The sequence below is a fragment of the Frieseomelitta varia genome, unplaced genomic scaffold (genome assembly GCF_011392965.1).
Source record: "Frieseomelitta varia isolate USP_RPSP 00005682 unplaced genomic scaffold, Fvar_1.2 scaffold_649, whole genome shotgun sequence".
NCBI lineage: Eukaryota > Metazoa > Arthropoda > Insecta > Hymenoptera > Apidae > Frieseomelitta > Frieseomelitta varia.
The window spans coordinates 24,044-36,262 of NW_025110422.1; the positions used below are offsets into that span (position 1 = coordinate 24,044).

Genomic DNA, 12,219 nt, shown 5'->3' on the forward strand with positions numbered 1-12,219 from the left:
AACCTTTATATTTCACAATTTTTTTTATTAATTTTATCATAATACTACATGTATTTTAAATTCTCAATACAATGCACAATTTCAGTTTTGTTCGTAAACATTGTATTTTCATAATTGTCATAAAAAACATTTTCAATACAGTGATATTCTATAATTTCCTACCGTTTTGTTTTTTCAATATATATATATTTACATCAACAGTAATACACTGTGTTTTCATACTACTGATTCATCCATATTTATATCTTATAATTTATTAATAAACTAAATTCATTCCTATCTAGAAAAGTTCGTGGTTTTCGTATCAAAACAACTATTGTTGAAATTACAAAGAATTACTTGCGAGAAGAAACTGTCTCAATGAGTCGAATATGTTATGATACATGTGCAAATACAAATTATACATATACCTGTATTTGTAAATATAAATACATTCCTACACATCATTGGTTCTATAATACATGGTAATAGTATACAATCTTATAAAAAAAAAAAAAAAGAAGACTTTTACAATCTTAAATTCGAAAGAAGAATGCCGAAAGTTTCACTATCAAAAATCACATGTAATTTTTGATATTCAAACTTTCGGCATTCTTCTTTCGAATTTAAGATTGTAAAATTCTTTCTAAAGAAAAGATATGTATACAGATAATTCTAATGAAATTCATTAAGCGATCTCAGATAAACTAACTTAACGAAAAAGATAAATTTAGTATTTGCAATAAAAATTGTGATGTTAAATCAAAAGTTAGATATAAATAGAAAAGGTGAAATTGAAGATCACGAATTGGAATGTTGAGATGGTGTTAAACCACCACTATATTCGGGGCTGTGTTTCTGTTTTTTTCTTTTTTTCTCTTTCTTACGCTTTTTCCTAGCCTCTTTCTCTTCATCGTGTCGTTTTTGCTTTTTATGCTTTTTCTCGTGGGTATCTGAACCACCAATGTCCGTAGTTGTTGCCTCTTGACCACTAGGTACTTCTCCAGGTTTATGCTTATGCTTTTTATGTTTGTTTTTGTGCTTCCTTTGTGGAGCTTGGTTAACATAACGATATTGCTCAGGCAACTAAAAAATACATAAATGCTTTTTGTTCTTGTATACTTTGATTAATAAATGTCTTTATTATAATCACATTTACTTACAGGACCAGGATGTAGACGAAAACCAGCTAATTGAACACTGGTTAGTGGTATTAAGTCTTTTCCTCCTATTGGAGGTTTTTCAATTACAGACCTTAGTGAACTGAAATATGAAGTTGCAATAATGATACTAGGATATGTCAAGTATATTAATCATATGATATACAAAAAATTACATTAATATACCTATTATCCAAATGTCCAGGTCTATCTATGATTCCAGGTAAGTTTGGTAGAAATGATGAAAGTTGTTCTTTTAATTTTTTCCCACTGAATTTGCTATAAGAATGTTCTAGTCCATAATAGGTCATTAAGTTTGTTGCCCCAGTGAGTTCACTTTCTCCTAAACAATTTCAATGGCAAATTATACATATATTTTATAATTATGGATTACAACAATATGATATAACATAATAGTACAAAATATTGATACCTGGGGGTTCCTTCATTAAGTAAAATGGACCACTATGGACAATGGAAGGATTTTTACCCAGGGAAATGGTTGTTTTAAGAGTCCCTGTTGAATCTTGACGCGAAACAACAGGGGATCGTGCACCCCTGGGTGATGACTTTGGTGAATATTGCTCCACTTTGCTACGAAACTGATCGCCCATCATCATCCTTTAATTTATTTCATGGCACCTTCACTACAATTAATAAGCCCTGGCAGAGAGCATGTACGATTGTTAAAGTTAGCTTTGGTTAACTAATGTATGTTTACACTGTGTACTACAATCTAAACAACTCAGTGCTATTATAAAATGTACAACAAGCACATAACAATAAATCACATGTTCAGTCTACAATATGTTTAATGTTTTCGTGATTTCCTTCAACTCAATTTTACAAAATACCTGTAATAACATTACACATTTAAAATATCACCGTAATCTACTTTTCCATAAACTAAATAAGACGCTAAGTGATAGTTTTATTAACATCTTGTCTCATTACACATTTGATTTCTTACCATTAACTAAGAACACAATAGATATCACAGACAATGCCAACATTGGCCATATTTTCCGATTTTAATTCCTATTACTAGTAGCGCTGCAGTGCAAAACCTGCCTAAATCGGTACAGTAGAATGTGACATGGAAATAGTAAGGGAAGTTTAGACCCCATCCCCAAACATGTGATACAAAAAATACATTGGATGTTACTTCTATTTTGCATCATCATTGACTAAAGATAGAAAATAGACCGGACATGAAATAGGAGCTTAAAAGACCGACTAGAAAAGAATCACTAATTTTTTAGCGCACTTTACGCTTAAACACAAATGAAGTATGTGATTGAAACAACAGTGAATTGGAAAACTATATCAGGTAAAATGATACAAGTAAAATAATTAAGTAAAATGTGAAGTCCGTTACGGTGTTGTCAAGTAGTATCTCCAGATTCCAAAACACGAGATTAGTATTTAAAATTATTCCATTTTATATTATGTATTTATGGGTGTATCAGAAAGATACCGGGATTGAGTCCGAGATACCATTCTGACGAGCTTGAAATTTTTGGGTGCACGAAAATATGTATTTTTGAATGATAACGAATTTGTTTGTTCTGGTCGCACCACAATTTTTACTTTTTAGTAAAGTTGTAAAGTTTAGTATGCCGAAACGAATCCCCCCTTTGCAAGTAGTTTCTTCATTCGTTTCAAATTAGACAAGGCTAATACAATTGATTAAAAAAATTTATTTTATTCTCAATTCCTTGCAAAGCTCGTTTTATTTTTAATATTTCCCGATCATATTAATAGGCCAATATCGCGAAAATCATCATTCGCAGATATATCTAATCAAAATTAATTATACTCGATGTCCTATGTATTTTTACTTCTTTCGAAAGTAAATCTATTAATTGTGCAGCTTCGAAATTGCGATACATTAAAGCTATATCCATCGGCGTATGTCCGGCTCTAGTTTTCCCATTTAAATCTGCTCCTTTCACAATGAGGTAACTGTAGTTCCAACACTTAGAATTTAATTCAGCAAGTATTTATTTAATTTCACATTTACTTACACAATCACTTCCGAATTTCCTGTCATAGCTGCTATGTGCAATGGCGTGCGTAAACCGATAAGATCCGTTGTATTTACATCTGCACCTTTTCGAAACAAAAGATCAAGTATTTCTATGTCCGATGCGCTCCGTGCAGACAAGGTAGCTTCGAGAAGTAGACACAATGAAATCTGATTTGGTCCGGATGTGACAGTAGCGCTGCGAGAAAGTTTTATTAAAATTTTATTAATTGAACGATGCAAATCCTTTCAAATCGATTCTACACGTTTACCCGTGGGATAGTAGTAAATCAATCATAGGAAGAAAAGGTCTTCGTATGACGCTGGTGTATAAAGGGCTTTCGTGAAAATCATCGTAAACATTTACATTTGCGCCATTTTTTAATAACAAGGAGGCACTTTCCGTATCCTTGTGAAGAGCTGCATAATGCAAAGGATATCTGCCTAAATTGTCTATGCAGTTAATCACGACATTGTTTTTAAGTAACTCTTCAATTGCATTTTTATGTCCGAGGAATGTAGCTTTATGAAGAGGTGTTAATCCTATGTAATAGGAATATATAAGTGTGTAATTCTTCATGATCGATTATATGTCAATGTCTAGATCTTTATGCAATTTCATATTTTCACGAAATGAAATATAATTAAAGAAAAACAATTACTCTAATTTTATCTTAATTTATAATTAAAGAATTAAAGATATATTTAAATTCATTGAATAAAAAATATTTTAATTAAAGAAAAAAAACTCTGCTGCTGAATGTTATAACAATCTCTCTGTCCTTATTTTATATTATATTTCTGCATACTAACATTTCCTATGAATGCATAAAAATCCGTAGTCTACGGTCTTTTCTGCATTTATATAAAATTTTAAAGCGCAAAATTTCACAAAATGCACACAGTGCGGAAAAATATGTAAAATATCCAAAATACAGTGTTTTTTTTAATTAAAAAAAAATGTTCTTAAAAATATGAATTTGAATAAAATTAGGAGTGTATTTATTACAACATGGCGCAAATTAAAAAAAAGAGAAGGTAGAAAGATTTCTACGATCTTGCTTTTTTGTACAAGGCGTTAATTCGATTTAACAAACCATCAATAACTCTTGCTTCAGTGTTGATAGATGGCTGATTGCAAAGCAATTGAATAAGTTCAGTATCATTATGTTGAACCGCAATATGCAGAGGAGTTAAATAATCAAATCTTCTACAATTGACGTTCGCGCCCTAAATAAAAACGTCTATAAAATTCGTATTAGATACTAATTAATTTCTATTAATCAAAATCGGTGTTGAAGAATATTTTTATACTTGAGAGAGGGCTTCTCTTGCCATAGGCACGTGGCGAAAGCTGCAAGCTAGCAATAATCTCCAATCAGGATTACTCTGTATCGATTTTGGCGAGTTTGCGGGATCGATTATTAAGATGCGACGTTTCTTATTCATTTATTATAATTTTTATTTAACGATGCTCAAAATAATTTGAAGGTTAACAGCAACGCGAACAAAACACAAGATACATTCAATATTCAATGTATTTTTTTTTTTTTTTTGCTCAAAAACTTGAAAGCGTTACTATTATCGATTCAACATATCGGTACAATATTTTAAACGATTACAATTGTATCAAGCAATGTAATGTGTTCTATCTCTAGTTACAACTTGTTGCATGTTGCATTGTTATTATGTCGTTGGTAAATTTTTGAGGACCAAACTTTCGATTCGCAGATAATAGAAAATTATTAGGGGCATGATGCTTTTGTAAAGAAGGCATAATGCATTAAAAAAATTTTCAACTGCAATATATTTATTTATTTAATTAGTCAAATTTGTAGTTTATTAAAGTTCGATATTGTAAATAGGTATACGAAATGTCGGACACGAAAGGATTATAAATAAAGGAAGAGCACGTATGAGAAAGATGTTCCAAGATGAATGCTTATAAGTAGAATATAGTTATTTATTTTTTTGTTCTGTTCTTTCATAGTTTAGTTTCATTACAATAATGCATTATTGTTCAATCAAAAGCACCATGGGTTTGAAAAATCCTTACGACGCTGAGTGACATAATTCTTTTGATTTAAAAATCCACACGTACGTATAATTGAATGTTTATATGATGTATTTTATACGATATAATATGCGATATAATATCCATTTTAAAATAACACAGTTGATACAGTTTTGTTTTATACAGTTACAGTAATTCGCATAATCGATTAGCAATCGGTGGAATATCATTAACATCGAAAGAAATTTTCATATTCGCGGCATATTTTCCAGGATACGTACACACGTGCTGCTACAATTTTTATCGAGTATTATCGTTATCATCTTTCTTTATAGATCGTGATATCCAAATTTATAATAAATTTCTTTTTCACAAGCAAAAATATGAATATATTTTTCTTCCAAATGTTAACATTACAGTTCAAAATGTTAGAATATATTTCTATAAGATCGATAACAAGGAGTTTTTAGTAGATCTCAGGATCTCTTTTCTTAATTTCTCATCAAAATATCGTTTCCATTCCTCTCTACGCGTTAGACCTGAATATGCGTTAAAAAATAGCTTAAATGTAAGAAAAATTTTAGGATGATTATCATTTTTAATATCGTATAGTAACAATTGACTAGATCCTTCGACCGATATTAAAATCTTTTCATCGATTTTAAAAGATAGCTGTGAAATGGTTCCGCGCTCAGTGTAAGAACTCTAGCGATAGAAAGAATCCTCTGATATTCTAGTGACAACGTTACCATTGCAGCTCGTTATCATTATTGTAAAAAAATATGCAGTCTGAAGTTTAATTTGTAGTAAGAATATAGCAACATTGTATGATTCAGTAGGCTTTCTAAAAACAAAACGAGACCTCCCTTCACGTTACAAATTAAACAAGTCTAACTTTATTTTCTCTCTCTCTCTCTCTCTCTCTCTCTCTCTCTCTCTCTTTCTTTTATTACGAAAAATCTCTCGCAATTGCAGCTTTACAGTTTAATTAGAATATTTTCGAGATAATCGTTTTGTTTCAATAACAGGAGAAAAGCTGTAGCTATAAAACACAGTACAGGTACGGAGATACCTACTTTTCAAACAAAATCCTCGTCAAAGCAAGTACATAAACACTTTTGATTGATCGCGAAACATCACGGCGTATCAATGAAACCCAAACCCCGATTGATTGACATTCCTTTAATTATACACAATTATTGTATAATTGATATTTTTTTTTTTCACTATCTATAACATTAATTACATGTCAATAGGTAATAAATACTGAATCATTCCCTCCTGTTTTACTTAGTCTACGTAATTCTAATTACACGCTAAACGATCGTCAAAAATATATATAGCATCAAGTCACAAAAGATTTTTCTTCGTGCCGATCGTCTCGCGGGCCCGATTGATCGGTCAGTCGTCCGTTAGATTTTCCCCTTCTCTACTGTTAAAATATCGTACATTATATTATTATATACGCGTATTCAAGCATATGCACTGATCAAACGACAAGGAACGAAAAAGAAAAAAATTGCTCAGTCTCCTCGAAACATTTGCTCTATGGAAGGCCGTGTTTGGTTCGATCGAGAAGAACATTGGATGTTTTTTATTCGGTATAGTTTGTTTAGACACATTTACGTGCTTTTTCTCTTTTTCCTTTCTGTGTTTCTCTCTCTCTCTCTCTCTCTCTCTCTCTTTTTTATTTTTGTTGACAATGGCAAGACGATGGATTATCGGTATAACGGTGCTTCACACTTTACATTCGCAGCAAAGGATGAGAATGAAAAATTTCACGCACCCGACGAGTCTCGTGCATGTTCTCTCGATTCTGCCTTCTGTTAATTTCTGCCGAACGTGCAAGTATCTTCACGATAGCACATTCTTAATTAAATACAATATTGTTTAGTTTCTATTAACGCCACCTTGTGACAAGCGTTAATCGGCGATAATGGCCGAGGATTGCGATCGAGTCGTGAAATTTTTATTTCCGAGAGTTATTTAGGAGTGAACATCATCGAGATATGCGTTGACACTCATCAATACATCCGTTGTCGACAAACGTTATCACGGTTGTTACAATTTGTACACGGCTAGAAAAATTAATTGACGATCAGATTTTAAAGTAACAAGGGCAAGGGAGGTTGAGAATTATCGGTCATGTCGGCACGTCGAATATAAAGTATGAATCCAATATATATCCAATAGAAGATATGTTGTTGTAATCCTTAATTGTAATTCCGACGATATTCGTTAGATTCAAACTGGTATTTTCAGTACTCAATATACATCGTGCTTCGGTATCTTTGATTTTCCGTTTTTGCGTATTATATTTCTTTCTTGCCTCTTGCAAAATAAACTAAATAGATGAAGTACAATACAATAGTTGCGTGAACAAGCTTGATCGAACTTCGGTATTTTGTCCATTTTTCGTCAACATATTACACGTGTAGGTATATATATTTATAACAATATATACACTAAAATGATAGCACATTTACAGATACTAAATGAATGTGACGACATACGGAGAAAGGATCTATTGGTAAAAAAGACTGTTGTTACCATAGAATATAAAAGAAGCATAAATATCGAAGAACAATACCTGGCTTGGTAAGGACTTACAGAGACTTTTGATTTTATTATCCTGAGATAGATTGTTTCATTCTTTTTTATTTGATTGCTTCGCTTATTCAATGCTGCCACATTTTTGTAGATAGCATGTGTCTCTCTAACAGTTTCTGATCATGTCAGATGATCAAGGAAAACTGATATTTTTTTTTTATTTATAAAATATTGATTATTAGGCTAAAACATAAAATTCTCTTTGATGAAGAGACCAATAGTAAATATGTATATGCGTGTTAATTTCTTTTATTATTAAATTTGGATATTTTTTGGATTATTTTGCTTTTGTTTTGCTTTACTTATTTACTCAAGGTATTTACGTGTGTGTTTCTTCTGCATATTATGAATAGTAGCTAGAACGAACAGATTCCTTCTCTCTGTGTCGTCACATTCACATACCATTTGCTACGTTTCCAATTTATTTCTGAAATTAAAGATATATATATATATATATATAGCACGCATGTGCTATCATTTTGTCTGGGAGTGTACATATTCGTAAGTGCGAAACGAATGGTAAAGTTATAAAATTACATCTCTTCATCATCGTCTTTCACTTTAAATTTTCCTAAAGATATCGTCTATCCTTCCTCTACGCCACCGAATTAAAACCATCGTTCCACTTTTTTTCATTTCACGCCGATCATTTTCTCATTCCTGCTACGTTTATCTCTATCAAACGGTATGCTACGTCTATCTTCGTGCTAACTCGTGGAAAAAAGCTATTCGTCGTCTTTTTCTCTTTTTTTAATCAGTCAGAAGTGTCGCGAACCAAGCCTGGGGATAATTTGATTCGAGTAACTACTTACGATTGTTCTCAACGATTTCAGTCGTCGCGCGATTCGCCCAAGGCTCTCTAACAATAAGTTACGTACTTTTTTTCTTGCGCGCGAGAGAAGCTCCAAAGTTTCATAAAAGTACAAGAGTATACCGAAGCCAGAAGACAGAAATGCGTCTGTACCTCGTTGACTTCTTTACCGTACTCTTGAAGGATTTCGAAAGATGTTGAAAAAAAAGAAGAAGAAGAAGAAGAAGAAGAAGAAGAAGAAGAAGAAGATTACACAAGTTTCTTCTTGTTACGCGTTTCGCTGGTCGTTGACTAAACGAATAAAACGTTAATCAAAGGGGCTATTGTCTCTTCAGCAAGATTATGAATAGTCTTTCTGAGCACCGTGTTTCTTAAAGTAGTCTTTAAGACTAGTTGGTAGTCTTTAACGACTACTTAGTTCGTTTCTCGAGCGCGTAGCGTGTTGTGTTAAACAACAAAGACAGAATAGCCAAATAAAGGAGACGTCGGAGAGGGAACGTTCGCCAAGAAAGCGCAAAAATTTCTTCATTGATTTCCCTTTGCGTATACGTGAGTCCGAAAACGTCAGTTTGCTATCCTCTTTCCCGCGTTATTCGCTTCGGCTTCCATCAAATACGTTCTCGACAATTTCCTGTTAATTTTGTTGCTGTCCACCGGTGTCGATTGGCATCGATTTAATAGACGACACGGTGTTGGTAAGGATATCCGCGCGATTGCGAGCTTATTTGGAACTGAGCCGCGCTGGAGTAAGGATCGTACGTCTGCAAACAAGTTAAATAAACATCCTCAAGATTTTTCAACGTTATTCGCAACTCACTAGACGTTAAATTGACAAATTTAGTCCTCTTGCGCTGGAACGACGTGCACGTCGAGAATTTTTTGTCCCAATATTCCAATATTTTCACAGTTTTAAGTATATTTAAGTATAACCCCGGCAAAACAAATAATAAATTTACTACTTTTCAATAATTTCATATCACACTGACGAGTTCAAAAAGAAAGCAACGAATTATTATTGTATACGGTTTGGTCACTCGTTACGGTCCGCAATCAGTTGCCAGCGCAAGTGGTTAAATTTCAGGACTCGGTCGAATGAATTACCTGCGAGCGTTTCTTAGAGATCATGAACCTTTTCTCGGGGGTGTTGTAGTAAGTCTGTTGAGGATAAACCAGACCGTATTGAGGGCCACTGTATTGAGAAGTCGTGTCGTATTGTTGCCCATACTGATTCTCGTATTGTTCGTAATAGCCGGATGGATGAGTGCGAACGATTCCAATATCTGACGGCGACAGAGCATCTATGTTGTAATGTCGAGGCGGATACACCGATGAGTCTATCCACGGAATAACTGTGCAAAGTGAAAATTTGCGGCATTGTATCAAAAGCAACGTCAATGTATTTAATTAGGAAATTTTCTTTTTTTGACTTACTGTTTCGAGGATCTTCTTCCTCGAGAAGGTTTTCCTCGTCGTCGACATTTTCATATTCGTCGTTTATGTATTTATGCCAGTTCCTACGAGGAAATATTCAAACTGAATTAAGACTCTGAATATTCATCGACTGTCTGCAATTAACGGCACGTTAACGCGTGATCGTTATTACCGTTTGTGGCGTTCGTTTTCCCAGAGAGAGAGGAGAGTTAGAACGTCCTGCGGATCGATGTCTAACTCTCTCTTGAATCGTGGCTCCGGATAAATCGGCACGCTGAAAATTCAAAAGAATCAGGTGACAATTTTCTTTGAGTTATTGTTTATTTATATATATTCAAATTGTTCAAAAACAGCAAAAAAAAAAAAAAAAAAAAGAAAGAAAGAAATTAATCTGCAAAATCTGATGTACGTATGGAAGATTCAGATAAAGTTCTTGTTGATATTCGAATAACTTCGACAGTCACTTGAGCTTCGTATTTCTGAATAATATCGATTTTCTATTGCCGCTCGAGTTTTAAAACTGGATTTGTCGCGCGTAACCCGATCGCGCGCGCACGGCATCATTGCACGCGAGATATTTGAAATGAAAACGGCTGGCTGAACAAAAGGACGATATTAAAGCACCAATGTGTGAGAGGAAGATTGTACGCGTTTGCGCTGAGAGGATTTGTCCTAGGTCAGGTCCGCCGAGCATGCTTGGTGCACGCTCTGTTGCGGATGATCGATAAACGACCGGTTAATATCATCAGCTGATTGGCCGGTCATATGCCAAAACGATTTCACTCGTCAGGTGGTTTCATTCATCTTTTCTTCCGCTAGCTTTGTCGGTACGTTCGTCTAAGATAACGAGAAACGGGAAGAGTGCTACGGAACGTACTACGAATATTCTCTGGAATGACGTGCCACGTAATATTTTCACAGTTTTAAATATATATCTAAGTAAAACGAAATAGGCAAAACAAATAATAAATTCATTACTTCTCAATAATTTTTATCCAGTGATATCACACCGACGAGTTCAAAAAGAAAGCGACGAGTTATTGTATTATATACGGCCTGGTCACTCGTTATGGTCCGCAATCAGTTGACAGGGCAAGCAGTCAAATGAAAAGGAACGAGTAATTTATTCTGACAAATTAGTCCGAAATTTTCACGTCGATCAACTTTCATTCGAAAGGGACGAAATCACAATTTTCAAGAACGTCCGCTCGAAAAGTTGATAGTTTCCAGCTCCACGATTCGCATATCGAACGTGAACTTTTATTCCATAAGTTCCCCCGTAACGGTAGTATCTATCGCAGGGGCGTGTCGCCGGTTGAATATAAATTCCGGGGGCGAGCTCCGTTGAATTATTATGCACATCGTGAGAGCGTCGGCGCTAACTAAAGAATCTATTCCTCGTCAGCTGATTGGCTGGCGATATGTCAAGTAATAGTCAAGCCTGACCTAGTTCTCGCATGTTAGCTGCTTCCATTCAGATTTTCGTGGACCCACCCCTCTCTTGGAAAGCTACCGTATTGCGTCACGAGTATCGAACGTCTCGATGACTGCACCAAATCGTGCACATACATATACGCGTGCGTTCGCACGCTCGTGCGCGAGAGAGCTCGCACGTCCACGTGAACACCGAGCCGTTTATTGGAGAAATTTTTCAGCTGACGCTGCAATCACTTTCGTCGTGGAAGTTTGTAAAATTCTTTCTCGAAGTCTAACTTTTACTTCGTGCTGTATATGTACGTACCACGTTATTACTCTTCTTGATCGTTAAGCTTGTTACCTCGAACATCGATCGGAAATTTTAATTAACTGAACGTCGTAGGAACATCTAAAATTTGATCTTCCCCTCGTTACTGAGAATTAATAAATTAATTAAGATTTATTGTTGAACTTTCTGCTCTCTACCTTCCGTATTTGTTGAAAATCGGATGAAATATCAAATAGGACACTGTTTCTCAATCGAATGAACATTTCGCAATATCGGCGGAATTTTTCCTCCTTTCCTAATTGACAGCCAAGGAAATTGGAAATATTGCGGAATTATTAGATTCGATGGCAGCGAGTTTACTGCCGAGAATCAATCAGTCGCGAAAGTTGCCTTTTATACCAAAAAAAAAAAGTAGAAATAAATACACGATATGCAAAACTGCCTGCTTTCAAACCTTTCTTTTTCTTTTTTTTTTTTTTTTTT

General features: G+C 34.3%; 3 protein-coding genes across 3 annotated transcripts; all 3 read right to left on the minus strand.

Annotated features, from left to right (window-relative positions):
• Nucleotides 1-4: 4 nt before the first annotated feature.
• On the minus strand, nucleotides 5-2,103 carry LOC122534916 (mediator of RNA polymerase II transcription subunit 19). Its single transcript, XM_043665998.1, has 5 exons — nucleotides 1,994-2,103; nucleotides 1,573-1,802; nucleotides 1,326-1,482; nucleotides 1,143-1,242; nucleotides 5-1,065 (listed from the first exon to the last, which is right to left on the minus strand). The coding sequence occupies exons 2-5, from the start codon at nucleotides 1,757-1,759 to the stop codon at nucleotides 781-783; spliced, it is 729 nt and encodes a 242-aa protein (XP_043521933.1). The 5' UTR covers nucleotides 1,760-1,802; nucleotides 1,994-2,103; the 3' UTR covers nucleotides 5-780.
• An 835-nt stretch (nucleotides 2,104-2,938) lies between these two features.
• LOC122534917 (serine/threonine-protein phosphatase 6 regulatory ankyrin repeat subunit C-like) lies at nucleotides 2,939-4,614 on the minus strand. Its single transcript, XM_043665999.1, has 5 exons — nucleotides 4,480-4,614; nucleotides 4,263-4,395; nucleotides 3,438-3,708; nucleotides 3,167-3,364; nucleotides 2,939-3,104 (listed from the first exon to the last, which is right to left on the minus strand). The coding sequence occupies exons 1-5, from the start codon at nucleotides 4,612-4,614 to the stop codon at nucleotides 2,939-2,941; spliced, it is 903 nt and encodes a 300-aa protein (XP_043521934.1).
• A 2,236-nt stretch (nucleotides 4,615-6,850) lies between these two features.
• Nucleotides 6,851-10,305, minus strand: LOC122534918 (prohormone-2-like; the record flags this gene model as incomplete). Its single annotated transcript, XM_043666000.1, has 4 exons — nucleotides 6,851-9,361; nucleotides 9,702-9,949; nucleotides 10,032-10,114; nucleotides 10,204-10,305. Coding segments are annotated over 4 exons (520 nt in total), but the record flags the coding sequence as incomplete, so codon positions are not given.
• Nucleotides 10,306-12,219: the final 1,914 nt, after the last annotated feature.